Genomic DNA, 27390 nt, shown 5'->3' with positions numbered 1-27390 from the left:
CTGGCTTTATAAAGATCAAAGTATATGTAAATTACCTTCAAATTATAGAAAAATTAAAAAGACATTACAAAAATAAAAATAAAAAACCATCAAAGGGTTGTTTAGTTCATTTGCTCTTATTTTGCTGCTCATTTGACATATTTCAATCTTTTCTGGACATCATAATTTGGATTTGTTGATCCACAAAAGTCTGTACTTGTACCAATCTAGACCCACTTCGGAGCTAAATGTTGTGCCATCATCATGGTTATTGTCGCCACCATCAGAATCATCCATCAGCATCAGAATCAGAATCAAAATCAAAATCATCATCATCATCATCATCTTCCTCGTCAAATGGCAGGCAACTGGAAGGACATTCTTCTTGGCTCCAGTCGATCCCACAAATGTAGCAAAACACATGTCCACATCTACACAATGTACGCACAAAGACATAGTGAAATAGAACAATTCATATATAAAAAAAAGTAACTTAATCAGGTTCAATAATTACTTGCAAGTCATGCGTCTGCAACCCTCATCACGTCCAATCAAGTGCCCACAGTGGTCACATTGACGCCACATATTGTCGATTGCCAAAGACGCCAGCTTCATGTCATTAAGTTCACCGTTCAAGTTCTTGTACTCATCACAGGACAAATCAGAATGCCATGGTACTTTGCAGTCAATGCAGAAGCGTCCATAGCATTTGATACATGACCGGGCATTGGACGACTGGTCGGTTTCACTGGAAAGCTTGGTTTTGGACATCAACATCGAGCAGGTTGGATATGGGCAATAGATTTTCTCTGCAACAGGGATTAAGTCCTCTTCCATCTTCTGTTTCCACATCTCAACAGCCATTGGTGTCAAAACCTTGCTACAACTTTCAAGAGTGAGCTCAGACTTGCATCCATCCTCAAGGCATATGGGAAATGTTCCACTAAACAGCTTCACTTCCACATACCGTTTCACGCACGAAACGCAATGGCGGTGAAGACATTTGTCATTAAAGAACATGCCCTCAGCATCGGTTTCTTCAAAACAAATGGTACAAACTTCCTTCTGTGGGGTTGCCTTCACATCAACGCTGCTACTAGTGCTTTGAGAAACCATTGCATCCATGGCAAGACTAAAGGCAAACTTAAAACCATTTGCGGTAGCCAAGACAAGTTCAGTACAAGTCATTTTTCCTCTAAGGCGTTGGACTTGGTCCACAAGATGGACAATCTTCTGGTTAGGCATCTCTCTGACTCTACCATTTATCTGCAGTAAAAATTCAGAGACAACCCAACTATTAGTTAATTAAACATCTAAAGCGAGAGAGCTTTTCCAATTTCCAAATGCAAATTACTAACAATACGAATAATGACAACAAAAAGAAATAGTGAAGAAAAATTGCTATATTGAATTAAACATCTAATGAGGTTTCGAATACGATAAAATTCGTTTGCACAATATAACATTTTCTTTATCTAAGTCAAAGTAGCACCACTTTTTAATTTATTTTATTTTTTTAATAAAGCTAACTAAATAATTACTCCCTCCGGTTTATATTACTTGTCATTCTAGACAATTTCACACATATTAAGAAAATAATTAAATTTTTGATTTTACCCTTCATGAATACACTATTTCATTTGATATAAGTAATTAATAAGTTAAAAGTTAGGGGTAAAACTGAAATTTTAATCTATAAAATTGCATCGTAAATACAAAACGACAAGTAATAGAAAACAAAAAATTAACTCTAGAATGATAAGTAAAAATAAACGGAGGGAGTAATTAATATAGTAAATAAAAACTTACAATTTGGTAAATTTCATAGTCATTGTAACAAATTACGATATTTCTAACCCCCAAACGAATTGCTTCATTTAATCCAATAATCATTGCGATAATCTCCACTTCTTCGCGATTAATCATATCGCCAAAAAATGATTCATTTATTCCATACAACAAGTTATCTGCTTCGTCGCATATTGCGATCCCAATTCCAACCTTTACACTCATTTCTTTATCCATCGCTATTTTATCACTCACCAAACCTTTGAAATACAATCTGTAAATTTTATTATTCTTAAATTTTGTTGTCGTAAAGGCGGATCGGAGAACCTTAGAACCTCCCTCGCCATTAAGGTTTGGGATATCTTCGGTCATCGCATAATCTACCTTCCGTTTTTTAGAAATAAAGGTTAAATCATGTTTTTCCATGATTGTTTAGTCCTCAAATTTTCTCAAGAAAGTTCGACTCTATATATATAGGACTAGAAAAGACTTTAAGCATATTAAACAAGTTGTCAAAATAATAAAGTCTCATTGACTAGTGCAATAGTATTTTCTTTTAAAAAAAATTCATCCAAAGGTTGATTGGTTCTCAAAGTTAAAATGTGACGACTTTATTTATTATTCATAAATGTATACTTTTGACAGTTTTTTAACCAAATCTGACTTTTAAGACCTTCTATTTTTCAAAATCTTAAAAGTTGAACTATCTAACTTCTCTTTTTTGTTTTGTGTATGTCATCCTTTATTTCTATATCCAACAAAATAAGACTTTATTAATATCAAGTCACTATTAACCAAGACCCAATAGTTCAAACAGAGGGTCTTTCTTCTACTTTTGGATCTTGGGCTTCAAACAATTTGGGCCACAGTCACACTACAAAGCCCACAAGTGTCACCACGCCTCTGCTCTGCAACGGTAACAAAGAGTCTTCTCAGTCAAACTGTATGCTACTAGCTCATCAACGTACAAGACTTATAGCTTAACAAATCCCTGTCTATAACATATTATATACTCTTTTTTCCCCAGCGATAAGGTGTGTGTCATGACGTGTGACCTAGGTTTCATGGTTAGTATCATCCTATATAAATCTCTCTCATGTCACTGTAATCTTTAAGTATAAACATTCAATAAATTTTCTCTTCGTATTTTGGTTTTATCCAAGCTTTCATGGTATCAGATCCCATGTGCCAATGGCTGATAACTCTGATTCTTATCCTCTTTGTTTTTCTCATTGTGTTGAGGTTGAGGTATGGTTTTCTCTAGCTAAGAAGTATAATCACATCTCTGCTTCTAGGAAAAATGACCTTCAACGCCGTTTATACTCTATATTGCAACTGATCCTATTCACTTAAGAAGCTTAGATATCCTCATCTAAGACCCTATTCACTTAAGAAGCTTGATCCTAAGTCTCTTCTATGTGTTTTTATTGGATACAATAAAAAAATATATAGGTTATCGGTGTTATCACCCACCAACAGGGAAGGTCTTCATCAACAGACATGTCTTGTTTGTTACCAAACACGCTTTTAGTCTATCAAGAGATCCATCAGCTTTCAATTTTGCCTTCAACACCCATTTGCAGCCAAGAGGATTTGGACATTCTTTTGGTGGAATCAAATCCCACGTAAGAGTCTCTTGAAAGGATCCTACCTCATCTCCCATGACATTAGTCAAACCCGAATCTTTGAGAGCTGTTTTCACAATTTGTGGTTCTGGATAACTGTTCTTGATTGTAAAGAAAGCATATTTAAGATTTCGCTTGACAACACCCGCTTTTTCTCTTGTAACCATAGGATGAACTGGATCTGTGTTTGAACTGCTTGGTGCATGGAGACTTATATTCCAGTAATATGCACAACTACAATACGCTCTATATTACACACTGAAACAGTTCAAAATGGGCTATAAAGCAATTTGATGTTAAAAATGCCTTTCTACATGGAGATTTGAAAGAAACAGTTTACATGCATCAACTTCCAGGCTTTGAAGATAAAGACAAGCCTGCTACATATGCAAACTCAACAAGGCAATCTATGGTTTAAAATAGGCTCCTAGAGCTTGGTTTGATAAGTTCAGCACTTTTCTCAATGATTATGGTTTCACCTGCACCTATGATGATGCTTCCTTGTTCACATATCATAAAGGTGAAGACAAGATGTTTCTTTTGATATATGTTGATGATATGCTTCAGACATGTAACAATACCGAGCTTGTTCAAAAGTTGTTTGACAATCTCAACAAGGAGTTTTGGAGGAAGGATTTGGGTGGTCTTCAATACTTCTTGGGGATACATGCTCATTCTCATTCAAAGGGACGAGGTTGTTTCTTAATCAGGAGAAGTATGCAATTGATCTACTGGTAGCAGCAGGGATGGACGACTGTGCACCTATGCCAACTCCTTTACCTCTGCAAATAGACAAGGTATGTGGGAAACAAATTCCCTTTTCTGATCCGACTTATTTTAAAGTTTGGCCAGCAAACTACAATATCTCACATTCACAAGACAATACATTCAATTTGTTGTGAATCTTGTATGTTAGAAGATGCATTCACCTTCCTTGGCTAATTTTTATCAACGTAAGAGAGCCCTACGCTATCTAAAAGGTACAATTAGTATGAGGCTCAACATTTACTCCAATACTGATTCTACACTTCGAGCATATAGTGATAATTATTGCCGACCGGGCTAATTGCAAAGAAACGAGGAGGTCTGTTGGCGGTTTCTGTACTTTTCTTGGTTTAAACTTCATCAGTTGGTATGCTAAACACCATCTTATTTATCAAGATCCTCTAAGGAAGCAGAATACAAGACTCTATCTATTGCTGCTTATGAACTAAAGTGGGTTTCTTTACCTCTTTGAGAAACTAGTGTGCCTCAACCTGCAACGCCAGAGTTATATTGTGATAATCTTTTTGTAGTTTATCTGACTGCAAATACTGCAATGCACAATTGCTCCAAGTATTTTGATGTGGATATTCATTTTGTTAGAGAAAGAGTGGTTTTAGGTGAGTTGGTAGTCAAACATGTTCCTGATGACTATCAACTGACTGACATTTTCACAAAGAGTCTTCCTCATGAGCCGTTCTTTGATCTATGCTACAAATTTGGAGTTGTCTTACCTCCTACTCCAAGTTTGAGGGGGTGCATTAACCAAGACACAACATTTCAAACGAAGGGTCGTCTTTTTGCATTTGGATCTTTCAAGGCTTCAAGCAATTTGGGCCGCAATCATACTACAAAGCCCACAAGTGTCACCACACCTCTACTCTGCAACGAGAACAAAGAGTCTTCTAAGTCAAACTGTGCGCTATTATCTCATCAAGTACGAGACTTATAGCTTAACAAATCCCTGTCTATAAAAGATTTGATACTCTTTGTTCCCCAGTAAGAATGTGTGTATAATGACGTGTGACCTAGGTTCCATTTGTAGTATCATCCTATATAAACCTCTCTCATATCATTGTAATTTTTAAGCAGAAATATTCAATAAAATTTCTCTTCATATTTTGGTTTTATCCAAGCTTTCAATCACAAACCATTAATAAAAGTTAAATTTTCTACAACAATTTTGTATAGTAAAACCTAAATTTAGATTCCTTTCTAATCACTTCCGTAGTTTCTTTTAAGAATATAATAAACAACTAAAGAGAAACAAAAGCACTCAGAATTTTAAATTTTTTAAAATAGAAAAGTTCAAAAAAAAAAATTGGGGTGAAAAAGGCTAGTAACTGATGTTCGGTTTGGTTTTGATTCAGTTTTGGAATCGGATTTTTCAAATTCTCTTTCTTGTTCCAAAGCCTCGCATATTCCACATACAACAATGCTTTTCTTCCAATGCAGCTTCCAATTTTTCTCAAGATTCTCGAGGGAGTATGTCGGATGACTACTAAACGTGTTTTGATTGTGATATCAATCTTTGTCTTGTTCGAATCAAAAATTTTGATTCTAACTCCTCTTCAACACAACAAGGTAGTAGGTGCGTACATATAAAAAAATATATATATACAAAGGGATAACAATAATTGCCGAGACAAAAAAGAATATAGGAAATGGAGAATGTGAGTCCAACTAGAAAATTACGAACACTTTACCTACGGAATAATTGTGTATCCACTAATGGACCCAAAAGCAAGAGCAACAACTACTATACTATACTACTCTTTTCTCATTTGTATCAATCATTTTCACATACGCGTATTTATTATTTATTTATGAATAATTCATGTTGTTTTTTTCTTAGCCGTTCCCTTCAACCCCTATTAACGTGTCCCATCCAAATCCCACAAACCCAAAAAGAAAATATAACCAATGAACTATGCTTCCGTTCGCCAACTACTACATTTTCAACACCAATTATGTCCGAGAAGAAAAACATCACCAGAAGCAGTAGCAACAGGAGAAAGAAGAGATGGTCACATACACTCTTCACCGGAGGAGGAGGAGGAGGTGATGAGCTGGCGACGGTTAAAGCTGCTGCGTGGGCTTGGTACCAAAGACACGAAGGCAAACCGATGATGACAGAGTTCGATCTCACTACAAGAGCCACAAGATCACCTCGACCTTCACGGTACAAGCTCGAGGCTAACGAGAACAAGATCCTCTCCGAGAAAAGGGTTTCTAAACCACACACTAATCATTTATCGCGTGGAGATCAAGAAACCAAGTTCTCTAGTCTTCTTGACCCTTATGAGATTAAGAGTATCTCTAAACGGATCGATGAGGGTTCTTTACCTGCGAATCGGGGTAATGGTCTCCGGCATGATCATGTTATATTGGAGAAGAAGTTTGAATATGATAGTAAGAAGGAGAATGGGTTGGTAAATAAAGTGAGCATTCGAAATTTGTGGAAAGGAATGAATCTGATGGCTCCGAGGACGGTTTGTGGCAGAAGTAATGATGTGGATCTTAGTGCTTATCGGGCTGTCCCAAGAACAGAAAAGGTTGCACGGAGGGCGAGTGTCAATACGCGAACAGACGGTGTAGTCTCTACTCTCTAGTTATTGAGGAGCTAAAATATGTGTTTGGTCATTATTAATGCTGAAACAACTTCTTTTTCTATAACATTTAAGGATTTTAACAAGTTTATGTATCTTTTTAAAGATTTATTGCTCATTCTAACGAAAGCGGAAATGTAGTTATGCAATACTATATGTTATAATCTTTTGAAATATTATTGTTCAACTTAATTTCTTTTTTTTTTTTTTTTGGTTGGAATCTCATCCTCTGCTAATTCTACAAAATAGTCGATTAGTAGAAAATATATATATATATATGACACATAGAAGAGAAGTCTTTGTTCAAAAAAAAGAGAATACAAATTAAGGAATATAGAATGGAGTGACCAAAATAAAGATTAGGAAACCCAATGGGCCTTTAGTTGGTTTTAGGCCCAAATTTTCTGTTTCTAACCATACATTGTGTTTACTCCTTAATTGGTTGGCTCAATTATGAGAAAAATAATTGACAGAAGAAATTTCAGAAAATAAAGATTTAGAGGTTCTGACTATACAATCAACATGCAGATTCAGAAAACGGAAAATACTTGAAAGCTAGAAAAAAAAATATTAAGCAAACCAAAACTCATCAAAAAATTTCCAAAAAGCTAAATCTAAAAAAAAACTGAACTATTACACAATCTATTTCAGATATCTGACAGTTTTTTTTTCATGAGAAAATATTCTTCTTACCCACATTTAAACTTTCATCTTCCTCCTATAATATTTTGCCCCAACAAACAACTCAAGTGCATATATCCTTTAAACACATATCCAACCTCGTCTTGTAAAAATATATTTAGATTTCCACAAAACATTAGTCTCCGACAATAATAACTCTAACGAGGGAAAGAGAGTGAAGATGTGAAATTATAAATTGTTCATCTTTTATCTTCTTATCAGGTTGCACAAAAAAAAAAAAAAAAAAAAAAAAAATCTTCTTATCAAAAAAGTCTAGACCAAATTAAAACTAAAGTATAGATGCAATTTTTAAGCGGAGAGTGACGAGCCCAACACTTTTTGGGAATTGGAACAAATATATAATGTTTAGAGAGTGTCGTTTAATTTTGGAACAAAGGATAGTGTTTTATTTGTTAATCATTAGATTTATCATTTATCATTTATCATAGAATATTAGAAGACAAACAAAAATCATAATATAATAGACCACGAAGCGTCGAGGCTCATGGTAACATACCATATACAGTATATACATACTATCTTGCAAGTATTTTTTTTTTCTTTCACTAGAACATATATGTAAACGTTTTCAAATAAAGAGTTTATTAAAACTCAATTCCTAATGAACTTAACTGATTTGAGTTATATGAGCTCATTGAATTCGCATGTGTAAATGATGAGTTGGCCATATTTCTCAATATCCCACCCATCCACACCTTCATATTAGTGCATGCATGTATTGTCGAGTTCGTGAAAGAATACATATCGAGTGCTTTGGTAGTGGCTTGGTCAAGGTTTTCGCCGATTGAATGTAAGTGGAAATGAGAGTGAGGTCAATTTTCCACATAGGATTTTATCTTGAAATGAATTGTATTGGTTAATGTTCTTCATGTGTTTTACCGACTTATTCATAATCAAATTGGCATTGGTGATCATTAAAAGGAAAAACATACCTTTTTTTTTGTCACAAAGAAAAATATACCACCACTCAAAAAATATCTATAAACTTGAATGTATGGTTATTATATTGTATTTCATTCCTATATCTACTTTTCGTTTCTACTTTAAGCAAATATTGGAGATAACAAAACACATTCACTCAAAACCGATCAATTTAAACGATATGTAGGGCTATAAACTATTACACTTTTAAATGGTGTATGTAAATTTTGTAACAATTTGGGAGAATTTTATTGTATTAACCTAAATTTTGGGGCTAAAGAAAATTTTCATCCCGACTCTTCTCAGGGACGCTCATGATTTCACTACAAAACAAAACTCAGATGGAATAAATAAATAAATAAATAAATATATATAATATATATATATATATATATATATATATATATATATATATATATATATACAAATTCAGCCATTCATACATCTTTCCAAACAGAAAACAATACATTTTATATGATTTCCTCCTAATTATCATTCAAACTGACGATTTCCAATATTTGCTTAAAGTTTCTACCGTTTGAATTATCGACATTTGGCCAATTATTTATATTTCATGTGTTTTTATCTCATTCAAATAGTAAATAGTGTTAAATAAAAAATTAAATATATCATTTTTCATTTTTCTAATCTTTCTTAGCATTCACATGTTGTATTTTCTACATTGCTTGCCACCACTATTGATTACACCATTTTTTAAGATAAAGAAAAAAAAGAAAAAAACTTTCTCGAAGAGATTGCTTTGAAAATAAAACAATAGCTGAAACAGAGGCCTAAACAATACCTCTCAAACAGCTCAGACTTTTATTGAGAAATTGTGATGATTCAACAGAAATGGGCGTAGATACTGGCAACTCTAAATCCAATTTATATAGTATTAAATTTTTGTGGATCTCTAGGTTTAGTGGAGTACCTCTCCCAAGTTACTCTCAAATTAATTAATCATATAATTAATAAGCAATCTTAAGAGTATTTTTGCAAAATCATTCATTTATTAGAAAACCCAAAATAGGTTGTTCAATCTTTTAAAAAATAATTTTTTAATTTATGTTTAGTAATTATCAAACTTTAATAATCTAAAATGACAAAACAATTGTTAAAATTTTTATATTACATAAAACTTTGGAATCTTAAACATATTTTACAAACTTTGGAATATTAAACATATTTTACAAAATTCAAAATAGTTCACATATTTTACAAAAATTGAAATATTAAACTTATTAAACAAAATTTGGAATGCAGAATGCAATCGTAAAAGTAGTAATTCTTCAAACAATTAACTTAAAAATCCAAAACTTTTTATAAAATCCAGACATCAATAGTAGTAGTAACTAGATAAAAAATCCCAAACACCAACAAGCATTCATAACAACAACAAAAATAAAAGTAACAATGCTTTTGATTTGATTTGGGGATTGCTCGAACAATCTCCCTTTCTCCTGAAAGAGCATCCTTCAGTGAGCTTCGCCTTTCCTCCTGTAGGCTGGCACAGAATTGTATGGCAGTTTCCGCATACCACAACAGTCTGCGAGTGACTGAAGACTGTAGTACTGCGATACCAAAAAAAACAGACCCAATAAGTTTTGTATGTTCTTTAAACTATGTAATGTCAAAGGAAAAGAATTATTTTACAAACTGTTTCCGAAGCTTACATGTTGAAGCAGCCTTGGCACTTCACATCCTACATTAAAGTAAACAACAAACGAAACAACAATCAGACAGGTAAATGAGAATCAGACTGAAATTGGAATAGACAATACAAAACAGAGGGATTCTAAAGCAGCAAAAGGGTTCGAAATACATAAGCACATTGCCAAATGTTTTAAACAACAACTAACTACTACAATCAGAGTGCAGCTAAACCTAAAACACTTAACTACAATTCTAAAACAAAGAGATTTGGCTTTTAATCTCAAAAAGATGTCACAGATACTCCAAAAAAGTAGTTAGAAAGAGCCTCAAAAACCAAAGGGATTACCGGAAACAAAAAACCAAATTCACAAAACTCCAAACCCACAATTCTAATCATAGATATTTGGTTCTAAGAAGAAGTAAAAAGGAATCAAGTCATCGTTACCATCAAGAAGGAGTTTGGAAACTGAACAAGACGCTTGAGCTTGTGCTTCCTCTAGGGTCCGTCGTCGTCGTTTGTCATGAGAGAACATCAAACTAATATCCACCGTCGTTTGTCGTGAGAACCGAACCGTCGTATCTCACGGTTACACCGATATGGAAGCCATCGCCTCCGGCTGACCAACAAACAACCAGTTTAAGCCGGAAAATTCAATGGATTCGACGTGAATCCATTGATTTCTCCGATTTCACAAGAATCGTATGTTCTCTCGCCTTCAGAAACGAGAGAGAAGAGAGAGACAATCGGGACGAAAAGAAAAAAGAAATGAGAAAAAGGCAGTTTTATATTTATGAATCCACCATTCAGGAGACGCCACGTATCATTCTCTTGGAGTTGCTCGGAATGCTTCCGACAGAAACGATTCTCAGCTTCATGGACTCATATATAGGTTTTTATTAATATTTTGGGACCCAAATGTAAGAGTATTTTTAAGAGAAACCCATAGTAATGATGCTCTAAAGAATTTAATGAAGCATTTATAGATTATTGGATTAGTACAACTGGCACTTTGACCCATGATTTTATCCACTTTAATTGGAGTTTAGTGCTTATTATAATAAACTTTAAAATGTGAAATAGCATGAGTTCCCTGCTTTTGACTACTTAACGTAACAGCTGTTTCTATAGAGTAGAATCTAATAACACATATCTTTATGTATATATATATCGAAGATGGTCCCTAATAAGTGATAGTTCTATGTGTGGCAGTCCCAAAAGACGTAGAGTCAGTCAGCTATCTATGCATCATTAATTTGAGAAAGTAAAAGTAATATTTTCTACTGTTCCGTTTTTATGTGTTTCGTTTTATGTTAAGTATGTTGTCTAATGGTAACACATGTGCAGTTTTCCCGCAAGCACACCAACCGTCTTTTTTCCATCTCTCCATTCACAACCTTAGTTTTTCTTGTCCACGGGTAAAATAAAGTTGTTGAATATTGATTATAATTTTTTGTGTTGTGCAAGAGTAACAATGGTAAGAGTTTGTGATGTATTATTTATATAGCTTCTTTCCGTTTCCTTGAAACCTTATGCTTGTGTAGTAGTTTTGTATTCGACGATGAGACCCTCAGAGTTAGTTCTCCATTTCCAACACTCGTATTCAAACCATCTCTCAAACTAAGCAACATATAGTAAGTAGTTTTAGAACGAATGAACAGCTCTTATGATATTATACGAACGATGGACTGAAACAATAGATGTAATACAAATTTGTCATCAGTTGTACAATTAATTGACATATTACTCGAGTTTTGCGGATTAACAAACTGGTCACAAGATTCTTGGAGTTTTATATGTGTAGTCAATTGCATTAACCAAAAATCAAATTGTGTGGTGTATCTAGAAAATTGGTAGAGTAAAACTTCAAGCCCTAGTTTGGTCATTTTAGTAGTTACATTTGGTGCGGTTGCAAAACACTTGAGATATATATGATGATTAAACAAAGTAATTAGAGAGTGGAGCTTTAGTTTATGCCTTAACGGGGTTACAAGATAACAGTTGAGACATAATAAGTTTAATAATAGCCAACATGTGATTTTTTTTCCATGGATGTGAGAAGGACACATAAGAATTACATGGTCACCTTTGAGTGCTTACACGATAATGATGATACTGGCAACTACTGTAATAATATATATTTCATGATAATTAGTCATGAATCAACAAAAATGCAAATGATGAAATGAATAAACCAAGAAAAATGAAGAATCATATAAAATATGAATAAGGTCATTTTCAGGAATAAAGGAGAATAAGAACAAATCTAAAGTGAGTTTGAGTTCGGCGAAAGACTTTGAACTAAGCTGTCGGCTACTCACCAAAATCTATCAAGCTCATCTTTGGGGGTCCCCAGCTTCGACCCTTTTCCATTCAACTCTGCTTGGTCTTCTTCTTTTCTCAATACGAAATTTCAAAATTTTCGAAACACTATCATAAGTGTTTTTCAAGTGCTTTAACTCGAATTCACTATATATATAACGTTATGATTTGGTTTTGGTGAGAAGGGATTAGTAACGGCAAGTTGGATTGAATATAGTGTTATCTTAAGATATTCCTCTTGAATATATGCTAGTTGTTGAAGGTTGTTGCTACAAAACGAAATTAATTTCATTGCTTTAAATTGAATATAGGCTAAGACTCGAGTTTTATATCTTATGTGATGAGAATTTGAGCGACTTGTACATTTGAACATTTGCAAAAATGGTATCTTATATAGTTATATATGAACATTTGTTTGTTGAGAATAATCACAAAGTTTGTGACTTACCATTCGTTTTACCCGTATATTAATTAGATCTGATTGCTAATACAAAGCGGTATAGATTTTTAAAAGAATACAGCAAACATAAAATAAGTTTAAGGGGTAAAATGTAGCCATACAAAATAACAACAACAAAAAATGAAAAAAAAAAAGATAAATTATTTAAATACTCTTTCTTTACATAATTGATTATGAAAGTGATCTATTCTCGTTTGATTGTGATACGGGTTTATCAATGAAACTTGTATTCTTTTATAATTTTTGGGAGTTTTAGTTTTTGTCAAGGTTGATGTATGTGAATTACGTGCAAATCATGAGACACTTCCCCCTATATTCTTAGCATTATTTAAAACATAAAATTGATTAACACTACAAAAAAACTCGCCATAGTCAACTACATTTTACGACTATTATTCAGTCGCTAAATTTAGCGACTATTTAGTTATTCCATTACGACTATTTTACGACTAAATAGAAACAATCATACCGTTGTCGCTAAATTGCGACAACATATAGTAATCGTTAAAGTAGTCGCCATTTAATGACTACTTTACGACTAATATTTAGAATTATAAACGCAGCCGTAACCTTGTCGTTATATAGTCCTTCAGTTACGACTAATTCGGTAGACGCATACAAGTCACCAATTAGGCGACTATATTGCGACAATATCGGCGGGTCGTACAGGTTGTCGCTTAGTAGTCATTATTTAGCGACTATTATGCGACACTTTCGGCAGGTCGTAACGTAGTCGTATAATAGTCGTAATCTGCCGGTATTAAAAATCACGTTTATTTCGTTCGGAGGTTGGTGTACTTGTATTATGCGACTGATTTTTATTAGTCGCTTGGTAGTCGCCAAAATTGCCTATATATACCAGCTTCACCACTTCTTCTCTCCTCACTCACCATTTCTTTTCTTCTCACTCGATCAAAACAGACACATTTGTGCAAAATTAAAAAAAAATCTTCAAAAAAAAAATATATATATATATATATATATTTTCTATGACTCTTGTATAATGTCAAAGAATTATAATTATAGTAATTCTCGAGAGTGGATGTATAAGAGGTTCGATGAAGTGACGGGCAATTTTTCGGTGGAGTTTACAACAAGGATGGAGCAATTCATGGCATTTGCAAATAGTCAATCTCTAGCACAGAATAATGGGGGTATGTTCCACTGTCCTTGTAGTCGTTGTAAGAGCGATAAATTTATGTCGGGAAACAGAATTTGGAATCATATTTTTAGCAATGGATTTATGCCTGATTATTATATTTGGTATAAACATGGGGAAGAAATCAATATGGATATAGGAACAAGTTATGTTGGTAGTGATTAAGAAGTGGATAATGTAGATGTGGGTAATGTAGTAGAAAATCCATATGTGGATATGGTGAATGATGCATTTCGTTATAATGTGAGTTTAGATGATAACTATCATGGGGGCAGTTCTCAAAATGTAGAAGAACCAATAGTAATCATTCAAAGAAATTCTACGACTTGTTAGAAGGCGCAAAAAATCCATTATACGATGGTTGCCATGAAGGTCACTCACAATTATCGTTAGTTGCTCGAGTCATGCAAAATAAGGCGGAGTATAATATGAGTGAAAAGTTAGTGGATTCGGTGTGCAAAATATTGAATGAGTATTTACCAGAAGAAAACCAGGTAACAGGTTCACATTACGAGACGGAAAAATTAATGCGCAATTTAGGTCTCCCATATTATACAATTGATGTTTGTATTAATAATTGTATGATATTCTGGAAAGATGAAGAAAAGGAAAAGACTTGTCTGTTTTGTGGTGCTCAAAGATGGAAGACAAAGGATCCCCGACGTAGAACCAAAGTACCATACAGTCGTATGTGGTATCTACCTATTGCTGATAGATTGAAGAGGATGTACCAGAGCCACAAGACTGCAGCGGCGATGAGATGGCATGCTGAGCACAAATCAAAGGAGGGAGAAATGTGTCATCCTTCAGATGCGGCGGAGTGGAAATATTTTCAAGAACAAAATCTTCGATTTGCAGAAGAACCCCGTAACATTTATCTTGGATTATGCACTGATGGGTTCAATCCGTTTGGCGTGTCTCGTAATCATTCATTGTGGCCTGTGATCTTGACTCCATACAATCTACCCCCTGGTATGTGCATGAAAGAAGAGTTCTTGTTTCTTACAATTTTGAATTATGGGCCAAATCATCCGCGAGCTAGTCTGGATATCTTCCTCCAACCTTTGATAGAGGAGTTAAAAGAGTTGTGGTCTACTGGAGTCGATGCATACGATGTGTCCTTGAATGAAAATTTTAATCTAAATGCAGCGCTAATATGGACGATAAGTGACTTTCCGGCGTATGGCATGTTATCAGGATGGACAACCCATGGAAAATTGTCTTGTCCAGTTTGCATGGAAGATACAAAGTCGTTTTATCTCCCTAATGGAAGGAAGACGTGTTGGTTTGATTGTCATCGAAGATTTCTTCCTCATGGTCATCCATTAAGGAGGAATAAGAAAAACTTCCTCAAGGGAAAAGATGCTTCGAGAGAGTATCCACCTCAGTCGTTGACTGGTGAGCAAGTTTATTACGAGCGGTTGGCTGAAGTAAAACCACCAAAAACCAAGGACGTTGGTGGAAATGGTCATGAAAAGAAGACTGCTGGCTATGGGAAGCAACACAACTGGCATAAGTTAAGCATATTATGGGAGCTGCCTTACTGGAGGGACCTCAATCTTCGACACAATATTGATGTGATGCATACAGAGAAGAACTTTTTGGATAACATCATGTATACTCTTATGAGTGTGAAGGGTAAATCAAAAGACAACATCATGTCAAGATTGGATATACAAAAATTCTGTTCTCAGCCACAGTTACATATTGATAGTGATGGTAAAACTCCTTTCCCACCCTACACTTTGACAGAAGAAGCGAGAACAAGTTTACTAGAATGTGTCAAACATTCGGTGAAATTTCCTGATGGTTATTCGTCAGACCTAGCTAGTTGTGTTGATATGGAAAATAGAAAGTTTTCAGGCATGAAAAGTCATGACTGCCATGTTTTTATGGAACGACTACTTCCATTTATCTTTGCAGAACTCCTAGACCGGAACGTCCACCTTGCATTATCAGGTATTAATTAATTTCATATATATACCTATATTTATGAAGTCATTTAATAGTAATTTTAAAGTAATTAACCCCAATATTTTGCATTGTATATTGTAGGGCTTGGAGCATTTTTCCGGGACTTATGTGCGAGAACTTTGCATAAAAGTCGCATTCAAATTCTAAAACAGAACATAATTCAGATCCTATGCAATTTGGAAAAGATCTTTCCACCATCATTTTTCGACGTGATGGAGCATCTGCCTATACATCTCCCCTACGAAGCTGAATTAGGAGGCCCTGCCCAATATAGATGGATGTATCCTTTTGAAAGGTTTTTTTAAAAATTGAAAGGAAAAGCAAAGAACAAAAGATAGGCATCCAGATCAATTGTTGAATCTTATATCAATGACGAGATTGCTTATTTCTCAGAGCACTACTTCGCCGCAAATATACAAACAAAATCATGGTAAATTCTAAAATCAATCAAGGTAGATAAAACTGTTATCATTTATTTGAAAGTCATTTACTTTTCTCATTCGGTCAGGTTAACACGATTTGATCAAGGTGAAGCCCATGAATATCATGTCTCTGGAGTACCTCCAATATTTACTCACATCGGCCGTCCAAGTGGAGAAATGAATGAAATATGGCTATCTGAAAGATACTATCAATGTGCACATGCATATGTTTTACGGAATTGTGACTATTTTCAGCCAATTGAGAGGTATATAATTAAGTTTATATTGATTAAGTAAAGTAAAATTTATTATATATATAATCCACACAAAATTTCTCATATATTTGTGTTGGTCTTGTATACATAGTATGTTCGAGGATTTTATTGGTGCAAGATATCCAGGACTTTCAGGAAAAAAACTCTCCACTAAAAGAGCAGACGAATATCATTTATGGGTTAAAGAATATGTATGTCTTTATATAATACTTATTAAAACTATTTTTATTATATATTATAAATAATTCTAATATATATATATATATATATATATGTTACTTATATGCAGGTTTATTACTGGAACGCCACAAATCTATTTCCTACCTGGGTTCAAGAGATAGTGCATGGACCTTTGAACAAGGTCAAAACATGGCCAATGTATTTTACAAGAGGCTACTTGTTTCATACTCGTGATCATGGTGTTGGACGAAAGACTTGTAACTATGGAGTTTGTGTTAAAGGTGAAAATTACACTAATGCATCCGATGCAACGGATTTCTACGGGACCTTAACTGATATCATAGAACTCGAGTATGAGGGGATGGTAATTTTGAGAATCACACTTTTTCAGTGTAAGTGGTATGACCCTGTTATGGGTAGAGGCACTCAGATGAGCAATGATGGCGTCGTAGACGTTCTTTCATCGAGAAAATATAATAAATACGAACCATTTATTCTAGATACGTATATATATATATAGATATTATTTTTTAATGTCGATAATATATATATATATATATATATATATATATATATATGTGTAACTCATATTTGTGTTGATATTTCAAACAGCCTCCCAGGCGCATCAAGTTTGCTATATTCCCTACCCATACACAAATAAACCGAGGAAGGAATGGCTCAATGTCTTGAAAGTTAATCCGAGAGGAAACATTACAGGAGAATATGAGAACAAAGAACCAACTCTTTTGCAAACAGAAAATGATGATGTTGTATTGGTGACTACTATTGAAGATCTGGTTTTCGATAATTTAGTAGAAATAAATGAACCAATCGATCTTGATTATAATGTCGGAGATGGAGAACCAGAAGATGAATTTCAATGTAATTTATCATCTTCAGATGATGAACTAGATGAAGACGGAGATCCTCCTAACTAATTTATGCTTGTGTAAAATTTGTATCAATTTGGATAATTATGCTTGTATCAAATATTTTTAATAATTATGTTTGTATTAAATTAGATAATTATGTGTTTATATTAAATTGTAAATTATGCTTCTATAAAACTGAGTAAATATGTTTATATCAAATTGGTATATAATTATATATTGTGACTGTTTAGCTGTTATTTAGTTTCTAAAAATTAAACTTTTAGTTTAATTACTATTGTGACTAATTAGCGACTAATTAGCGACTAGATTAAGGAAATATGAATTAATTTGACCCGGGACACAATTTAACCCAAATTAACTCAGGAAACCAATTTTAATTCCTTAAATTTTCGATTTCCCCCAAAACCAAAATTATTTCGATTTCCCCCAAAACCAAAACCAAATTAACCAAAACCCGGGAAACCAAAATCCCTAATATTTTCTCCCTTTAACGAAATTCCTAATTTTCTATTTCATTTCTATCTCCACTTCGATTTCTCCGATACTCTCCTCTTCGAATCCCCGATACTCTCCTGTTTGATTTCTTTCCCGAATCCTTCACTCTGAATCCTCTTCGATTTCTCTACTCTATCCCCAATACTCTACTCTATCTCCCAATTTCTCTTCTCTACTCTGAATCCTCTTTGATTTCTCTTCTTTCCCGATTCTCTTCTTCACGATGGCCCCAACACAATCTGCAACGAAGTCCGCAAGTAAGGCTCCAACCAAAGCTCCAGTTAAGCGAGGAAGAAAGAGGAAGATGGACCCTAATTTCTTCCAAAGAACCGAAGGTTCGACCCCCATCAAGGAAGCAAGAAGACCAAACCCTCTACCGAGTCAATACAACTTTACGCCGGCAGCAGATTTACCCCATCCTCAATCACCGTTAGGAGCACCACAGATCCGCAACTATCCACCGCCACAAACGCTTTTCCAGACCTCGGTGAACCAACAATGTCAGACTCAACAGCCTCTTTTGTCAGAGGAGGTCCACAACAATCCGCGACAGTCTCCAGCTGATCCTCCACTACAAGACGCTCCACCGTCTCCAGCTGATAACTCTCAAGCTCAGAGCCGTCCATCATCTTACAGTAACAACTACCATGAAGGTTCTGAGGCTTCAAATCCGGAGCTCCAGGAGGACACGATTATCACTCTAAATGCCCTGCTTAGAGTGCCAAATGCTGAGAAGTTTACCACCGTCCTCTCCCCCACACCGATGCCAAACACGACCTGGTATTAATACTTTCTTCTACTTGATTCTTAAGTAAAATAATTTTTTGCTTTTGTGTGATGGTCTGTGATGCTCTATGATGGTTAGTTTTAGAACAGTGATGTCTGTTTTGATTGTTCTTAATAGGTTTTTTTTTTGTGTTGATCCTATATATATGTATAAGTACTCAATCTTTGACATCTATTTCATGTGTTTGCAGGTTTACTCGCGACGAAAAATCACGACTGGTAAGGACCATTACTAAAATTTTTACAAATAAATTTGATGGTCCATACTACAGCTGGACATGTGTGCCTCGGGACAGACAACAAAGATGGTTCATCGAGTTTGTTGTACAGTTTTTTTTCTCTCTTAACCTTTTCACATATAGGTTTACTTGTTGAGTTTCCACTAACATCATTATATTCTCTTTGCTATGTAGAAAACACACACATGGGATCCTTTGATTACTGGGACAGTTCAACAGTATTTCGAGCTCATCTGCCAACGCCGGATGAAAGACATGATTTGAAATGTCAAGACGAGTGGAGAGCGAACAAAATGGATCAGAGATACTATTTGGCAAACAATGGTTGAGTACTGGGAGATTGAAGAAGCACAACAAAGGAGTCTCACCTACTCTAAAGCTCGTATGTCTGATCGTGGTGGTCTTGGTCCTCACGTCCACTTATCAGGGCCAAATTCTTATCAACAAATCCATACCGAAATGGTTAGTAACTTTTATATACCCATAAATTTTGTTTTTCTTTACATTTGGAGCTTTAAATGATGTCATAACCCTTGATTCTTTTGTAACATTGCAGGAAAGGGAATTGGGAAGACCGGTGAGTCTTGGTGAGGTTTTTATTAAGACACATACCAAGCCAGATGGTACTTATGTTGACCGGAAGGCGAAGCAAATCTCTCTCAATTATGAGAAGAACTTGCAGCAGAAGTTGTCCGACCTTTGGGAACATACTTCACAGCCTCCAAAGCTCACAGCAGATGATTACACAAGCATCTTTATTCAGGTAAAGTATCACTTTTCACAACCCACATTGAATTATCTTTCGACTTCTACAGCGTCTTTATGTAGTGTTTTTCTCTTTGTTTTTGTAGTCTACTCAGAAAGATTCACGAGGAAACCTGTATGGATTTGGAAGTCTTAAGCATACTCTTCAACCTCTTCTCAATGGCAATGAAAACCAACGACAAGAGTCTGCAATGTTTCAGTCATTGCAAGAGCAAATGAAGGAAACTCAACGTCAAATCGAAGAGCAGGCTGCTTATAATTCTCGTCGTTGTGATGCTGAGGTTGCTGCTCGTGATGCAGAGCTTGCTGCCCGTGAAGCACTACATTTCCAAGCTGTGGCTGAGCAGAAGGACAAGTTAGAGAATTTGTCCTTAGTGGAGAAGTACCTGCGCAAAACTGAGCCGACCTTTATGGAGTTTTTGAAGACTCAGTCAGCTGAAGCAACCACAAAGCCACTCTCAACCACACTTCCTGCAACAGCTCCACCTTCAAATCCGGTTCCTTCTCCATCTCCAAACAGTGATGCTTTTTAGGTTAACTTCTCTCCCTCTAATTTCATAGACCTAACTAATGAGCTTGTCTCTTTTGTTGAGCTTGTTTCTTTTGTTGAACTTGTCTCTTTTGTTGAGACACATGTATACTGGTATGCATTTGTCTCTTTTGGTTTGTATATTTGTCTTGTGAGAAACTTGGTATGCATTTGTCTCTTTTGGTTTGTATTATGAACCATCGGTTAATATGAATTTATTGTCTCAATCTTGTTTTTGTTGTATTTACAATATTGGTTTCATAATACTTTGAGAAACAGGTACCAATTTCAATTTAAAACATTTACAAATTTGTTTTCCACAAAACATTAGTCGCTAAACAGATGTAATTTGGGGCATAATAGAATAGTAGCCAAATAGTCGTAAATCAATAGCAAGTATGTTACAACTACTTTACGACTACAAGCAAAATTAATGTATATCATGATTAGTCGTAAATCCATCGTAACCGAGTCTTCAAATATTACGACTACACTACGACTCCTTTACGACTGCCTATATAACTGCTGGTTAATCGTAACTCTGTCGTATCGTAGTTGTAACTGTTTACGACTCTGTTACGACTATTTTTACGACTACGGAATTTTGTCGTAAAGTAGTAGTTAAATAACGACTATTTTTACGACTAATTCTTTTACCGACTAAGGATTTACGACTACACATTTTAGTCGTAACTGAGTCGTAAACAGTAAATTAACGACTACTTAAATATTCTTACTGTAGTCGGGAATGAGCTGTTTTCTTCTAGTGTAACAACTAAATAATCTCACATATATCTTTGTGAATGATTTGTTTGAATTGAATGTATCTTATAAGAGAGTACTCTTACCAATTTAATTATACATCTCTGAATTAATGTAAAAAAGTACATAGGTCATTAATGTTATCTCAACTACATAGCTAATTAATGTTATCTCTTTCAAAAACGGGTTGATTCATGGGAAAGAAAAATAAAGAAACCTAAGGCTGATTCTTTTAGATTTTTGTTTTGTTTATATGACATAAAAGATGACGTTGCCGACTTGCCGTATCTCAGTGGTAATTGATTACTAGTGTTCTCTGCTCGATTTCATCATCATGTGTCATTGTCTTTCATTAGCATCATGTGTTTTTGTTGGCTCAGCCATTGCATCTTTCGTAAATCCATCACTTGTATCTATCTATCCTCTTTAACTTTTAATAAATACGACCACTTTCTATCATTTTATGTTGAGTATCTATTTGTTTTATATCAAATTTTTGGTTTGTCTTTTTGGATATTAGGAAACACTGACACTATATTAGACGACGACTCAAGCAATGACATTCTTCTTTGTCTTTCCATTTTCAAAGTTTTTATATTCGGTAAGAAAATCTAAAAGCAACAGTGTCAGTGTGAATATACATGTTAACCGTTTACGCATGCTTGTCGTGAAAACATTTGAATGGCCGCTCACTATATATATATATGTAAAACCAAAGGGTTATTGAGGAACAACCATGGAGATTATCAGTAATAAATCAACAGAATCTGCCCAAAATATATACTAGAGACACATCGTTTGGTGAAAAGAAAAATACTAGATACATCCAAAAAGTTATGGTTGCCTTTGTATATAAGAAAAAAAAAACTGAATTCTAACAATATTAGTGATAATGTTTTTTCTACTACAACGACAAAAAATACTAACAATAATAAAATATTAAAAAGAAGTTCGAAACTGAGTAAATAATAATGAAACTGTAAGGAAGTATTTTTTAAAAAATTGTAGAAGATACAGTAGATATTGTAAATTCCATTTGAAAGATAAAATATGATAAATAAAAGAGAATCGTTTGGAGAATATGTTCATCACCATTTTGAGAAGATGGTTAATTACGTACGTAGGTAGCAATCGAACTCCATAGTTTTGAGGTAATCAGACGACAGACGGTCAGGTCAGATGCGCGTTGCAGCTTAGGTCAGGTCATCAACTTAGGTCAGATGCGCGTTGTTTCCATATTAACGTTGTTTCGTTTTTTTTAAAATTAGAATCTTTACTTGAAAAAGAAGAAATATATTAGTACATACAGACATATTGATACATATTCCATGAGCCTATTTAAGATGGGAGGTTTTGCTTCAGACAGATGTCCTTCTAGTCCTAAAGACAGACCCACAAACCCCAGTTTTCAAAAAACTGATATAAAATAATATACACCGTCCGATCAAACATCATCCAACGATGATTATAATCACACACACCTTCTCACGGCGATAATCTGCTACACTCGGCTTTACTGAAACCAACTCTCCTATTGGTAACATCAAACTCAACCCATAGATTCTGCTGATGAACGTTCCCGATTATATTACTAGCTGCACCAAGCATGCTTGACCGTCCGATCCCAACACAGTGTACACCACCTCCAACGTTAACCAAAAGCCTCTGTTTCTCAACGAGAATCTCAACACCTTTTCCAAACTCAAACACGAGATCTCCTATCAACCGTCCGATGTTCTCATCGAAACACATGTCAGCTGTTGAACCGTACACGTAACCTTTCTTTAACCTTGATCCCACAAGCCTCACTATCTCTTCTTTGACCTTATCATACGCCACGTCGACTAAGTGAGTGAATTCTGAACCCGAATCCACCATGGTTTGACCCGACCCGCCAGCGTCGGGTCTAAAAGTAGAAGCTGGTATGTTGAGTCTCTTTTGTCCGATTCTGATCCCAAGCAAAGGTACTGTGTAAGCTAGAGGGTCTAGATTCGGCATGCGTTGACTTTGAGGAAAAGTCAAAAGAGAGACGTATTTGAAACCACGAGAATTCGGGTTATTTCCGAGGTAAAACGAACCGGTTGAGCCTAAACCGGGACGGTCCGACCGGATTGGGATACAATAAGAGAATTTGGATATCTTTGCTTGCGAGATAAAAGAGAGACGACCAAGATTCATTCCCAAAATACCCTTTTCGTCTGTAGACTCTTTAGCGCAACCAAGGATTAAAGGAGGGGTAATTTGAGAATTTGAGAAAGTGAATTTTTCTTTGACGAGGTTACCCTCAGCAAAGGTTCCATCAGCGTAGAAGTAAGAATAGTGACAGAGACGGTTCGAGTCGCAAGAAGTGGGAAGGGTAAAATCGGGAATTCTTGGTTTACAAAGAGGATGAGAGCAAGGCAAGTCGGAGAACGATGAAGACAAAGAAGGATCAAACGACGTCGTTGGTGGTTTCTTGATCTTCTTGGGATGGCACTGGATCCATGAGAGTTGGCTTCCCGTGTCAAGAACCAGTTCTTGAGACTGAGATGGTGTTCCTATGGGGAGAGAGAGGACTAGAGCCATCGAGTATTTGACGTTTGATCGAAAAGTGTACGGTGGAGATGACGACGACCGAGATGGGTTCTGGCGAGAGAGGAGAGAGGTTTTGAAGGAAGAGGAGTTTGTTGTGGTTGGGGTGAGACGAAGAGATGTGAGACGGAAGTGAAGAGAGAGAGATGATGACCATGTGAGAGACACTGAGTTGCAGAGGAAGAAGATGAAGAGAGTTATGGTAAAGAAGAGAGGTTTTGAAATATGAGACATTTTTTTGTGTGAGAGAGTGAGAGTGAGTGAGGAGAGAGATAGATTATGGGAGAGTGTATTTATATATACACAACACACGCGTACGAATATTAAAGAAAGTTGTAAAAGATGAGAGAAATTGAGAGAGATGGTGCAACTAAATAAAAGTGGTTAGCCTTCGTGTGATTTTATTATTTGGCTGTTTTCGTATGTATAATACTATATGGTTTTAAGATAGTCTTTGTGTCGGTTGGTAATGCATGGATAAGGCTAGCAAGTGTATAACTACATTTTTTTTTGTTGTTAATTTTCGTTTAGATGTAAATTAAGAGTTTTGGCTAGCTTAACGACCTAAGTGTATTAAATTTGAACTCAACGACCTATTATGAAAATATGGGATAATCTAATGCATTTTTATGATATTAAACTAAAATCTTCCTAGTACACTAGTAAGTCCTAAAATGTTGGTTGTATCCGCTCGACTGAATTCATATATGGTATATTTAGAACAAATGGTGCGGTTGAAATTGTTTTAGAGTATCATATAACAAAAACTATGTTAGCAATTAGAATCTATAAACAATCAAGTCCAAGTAAAATACGTTTTATTTAACATTTGGGATAAGAAGTTGAATAATAGTTTTCGATAAGTGATAAATGGTATGAATACAGAATACTGGTAAATAATAATCGATTAGCCATTCGTTTGAAACTCTTGTTTGATTGGTAAACAAAAGAACAATCCATAGTTAGCAATCATATCCAATAATTAAATATCTAAAACTGATGTACTTATAAGTAATGTTGAGTGGTTTTATGTGTTGCTTCTTTTTCACGTTCGGTTCGATCAACATATCGACGCTGATGAACATTCGTTGTTCACCACTTTGATTATTATTATTTTTTTTTAGTTTAATATAGAAAAAATGGCCCATGAAGCAGTTGACACGTAGTCAAAGGTGTTAAAGGGAAGACGACAGAGATACTGAGGTTGAAATAAAGCAAAAATTCCCGGAACGCGTTTTCTCTTCGATTTCAGACAAATCACAAATTGGTCTTCGTTCTTTTAGACTCGGTTTGGTGAAAAATATATTTTTAGTATATAATATAGTAAACTATGATATATTTAGCAACTGTGTTTTGTTCATACTGTTCAAGGGTCAATATGAAGTAGATTCGACAACTGTCTCGTAAGTAAGTAAGTAGTAATGGCTTCAAGAACATTTTTTTATGGAACGTCCTACTAGGTAGCAGACCATGAATTCGATTAATAGAATAAAACTCTTTGCGCTCCAAATTCTTTACTTTGTCGAATACAAAACCAATTAAGAAAGAAACTAAAAAAAAAATGATATAATTATTTCATATTCCGAGAATAAAAGGCACCATTTATAAAAATAAAATGAAGAGATATGTTTGGTTAGGTGAAGTGGAGCACCATTATATTCTTTTTTTTTAAAGTATAAATTAATTTAAAAATTCATTTTTTTAATATTCAAAGTGTTTATAACCATTAAAACTGCAATCATTATTCATTTTTAGTTGTTTTTCAAAAAGTGATTTTATCTAAAAAAATATTTGTTTTATCAATATCTAAAAATAATCTATTATCCCATTTTTGTTATATTATTTATCTTAAGTAGTTCAAATATTTTAACTGGAATTTTTAAATTCGCTGATATATGACTTAGGCTTGAGATTATTATCCGATATCCGCGAATATCCGTATCCGTATCCAAATCCGCTCCGAAAAAATGGATATCCGAATAAAAAGATACGGATACGAAGAGTGAGATAGCAAATAAAACAGATATATATACGAATACGGATAGTTCTAATTTTTAAAACAGATAATAGATATCCACTTTTTACCAAATATTCTTTATTATATATGGATACAGATAAAGATTATGTTAAATTTTAAAAAGGATATTTGTTTTTTCATGGATATCTGGTATTTATATACGGATATCCGGATATTCGGTATTTATATACGGATATCCGGTATTTTTGTCTAAAATATGCGGTATTTTATACAAAATATAATGTAGTTTAGTTGGTTTGTCAAAAAAAAATGCTGTAGTTTAGTTCAAAATACATAATTTTTTTTTAATTTTATTTTAAAGATATCTGCGATATTTTTGCTAATCGGATTTTTAAGGAATATCTAGATAACAAATATCCAAAATTTTCGAATACGAATAAGAATAATAAATTACTAATAAAATGGATATGAATACGGATGCGGATAGAATGTTACGTTGTCAATTACATCTCCAGGTGTTACACTTCTAATGCAACGAAAAGACTAAATAACCCTACTGTTTTTTTTACTCGAGAGTAAAATTACAGAATTCCAATTAGATTTTTAAATCATGTAGAGATAGATGAGAATATACGACGTGTTGATGTAAGCGTTTCTTGATACAATCATTTGGCTCAAACTTGTTTTTTTTATTATGAAAGATTGGTATTCTTTATTTATTATTCAGTGATTTTAAAACTAAAATTATTTATTTCTTTTTTTGGCTCACGCAATCAACTCTTAATAATGTTTTATTTTCAAAAGTGATGATAAACCTAAAAAATAAAGTGCTTTAAGTTATTTTGCACTGACTTTAAAGTTTAAACTAAATAAATAAGTACAAAAACTTACATTCATTACTGAAATTGATAATTACGTATGATACAAAGAAAAATGCGGTATATTGCTTTATTTGTATAGTGAGTGGTCCAAAAATTTCAAAGTTACATATCGGTCTTATAAGAATTTTTTTTGGGGGTGAGCCTAAGAATTATCCATCTTATAATAAACTTTCTAAATTAAAAAAAAAATGCTCTTCAGTGGTCAAAGTATTCATCGAATCTCCTATATTATTGCAGCTAGAAAATTTGTATGAACACGACATTATATGAAGTAATAAAAAATTGCCTATACGTACATTATCTTCTTGCATTCTTAGTTCTTAGTTCAAAGGAGCTTCTCTATATGATTATTTGTATTATTTAGATAATATATATATAATGTATACGCACGCCGATGTTTTGAGAACATCATTTTCCGCCGGATGACTTATTAAAATTGGTGTACTGAAAAGAGATTCATTTGCTAAGTGACGTTGACAACGTAACATAAAGTAATCAACTTATTTTGGAATTTGGACCACCCATTTATTTTTCTTTTTTCCCAAGTTAAAATATATATAGCTTCTATATATATTTTTTGTTTTCACGAAATAGTCACCAACATAAACTTGTGAAAATCAGTTAATAGAGAAGAAACAAGACTTAATAATTATGCATGTTGA

At 34.3% G+C, this 27390-nt stretch overlaps 3 protein-coding genes, 1 long non-coding RNA gene and 1 pseudogene across 5 annotated transcripts; 2 read left to right on the top strand and 3 right to left on the bottom strand.

The window, feature by feature from the left end:
• Nucleotides 1-5: 5 nt before the first annotated feature.
• On the bottom strand, nucleotides 6-2193 carry LOC104720523 (E3 ubiquitin-protein ligase RSL1). The gene is given in 4 exon segments (XM_087468285.1): nucleotides 6-273; nucleotides 275-410; nucleotides 494-1245; nucleotides 1789-2193. Coding segments are annotated over 4 exon segments (1407 nt in total). The 3' UTR covers nucleotides 6-159.
• Nucleotides 2194-5971: 3778 nt separating this feature from the next.
• Nucleotides 5972-6955, top strand: LOC104719375 (uncharacterized; annotated as a pseudogene). Its single transcript, XR_015569089.1, has one exon. The product of XR_015569089.1 is annotated as an uncharacterized LOC104719375 (transcript).
• A 2728-nt stretch (nucleotides 6956-9683) lies between these two features.
• Nucleotides 9684-10138, bottom strand: LOC104719374 (uncharacterized). Its single transcript, XR_756599.2, has 2 exons — nucleotides 10060-10138; nucleotides 9684-9957 (listed from the first exon to the last, which is right to left on the bottom strand). It is a non-coding gene; the product is annotated as an uncharacterized LOC104719374 (long non-coding RNA).
• A 4367-nt stretch (nucleotides 10139-14505) lies between these two features.
• LOC147936338 (uncharacterized) lies at nucleotides 14506-15948 on the top strand. Its single transcript, XM_087469023.1, has one exon. It carries the CDS (start codon nucleotides 14506-14508, stop codon nucleotides 15946-15948), a length of 1443 nt encoding a protein of 480 aa, XP_087325149.1.
• A 6602-nt stretch (nucleotides 15949-22550) lies between these two features.
• LOC104719373 (aspartic proteinase PCS1) lies at nucleotides 22551-24333 on the bottom strand. Its single transcript, XM_010437288.3, has one exon. The coding sequence runs from the start codon at nucleotides 24101-24103 to the stop codon at nucleotides 22784-22786; it is 1320 nt and encodes a 439-aa protein (XP_010435590.2). The 5' UTR covers nucleotides 24104-24333; the 3' UTR covers nucleotides 22551-22783.
• Nucleotides 24334-27390: the final 3057 nt, after the last annotated feature.

This window comes from Camelina sativa, chromosome 10, assembly GCF_030686135.1.
Source record: "Camelina sativa cultivar CO46 ecotype springtype chromosome 10, ASM3068613v1".
Taxonomy (NCBI): Eukaryota; Viridiplantae; Streptophyta; class Magnoliopsida; order Brassicales; family Brassicaceae; genus Camelina; species Camelina sativa.
The sequence above is the reverse complement of the archived record's forward strand: the minus strand, read 5'-3'. Positions and strand labels throughout refer to the sequence as shown.

What these genes read in the sequence shown, in the direction of transcription:
- LOC147936338 (XM_087469023.1), top strand. Translation starts at nt 14,506, where the DNA reads ATGCGCAATTTAGGTCTCCCATATTATACAATTGATGTTTGTATTAAT.
- LOC104719373 (XM_010437288.3), bottom strand. Translation starts at nt 24,103, where the DNA reads ATGTCTCATATTTCAAAACCTCTCTTCTTTACCATAACTCTCTTCATC.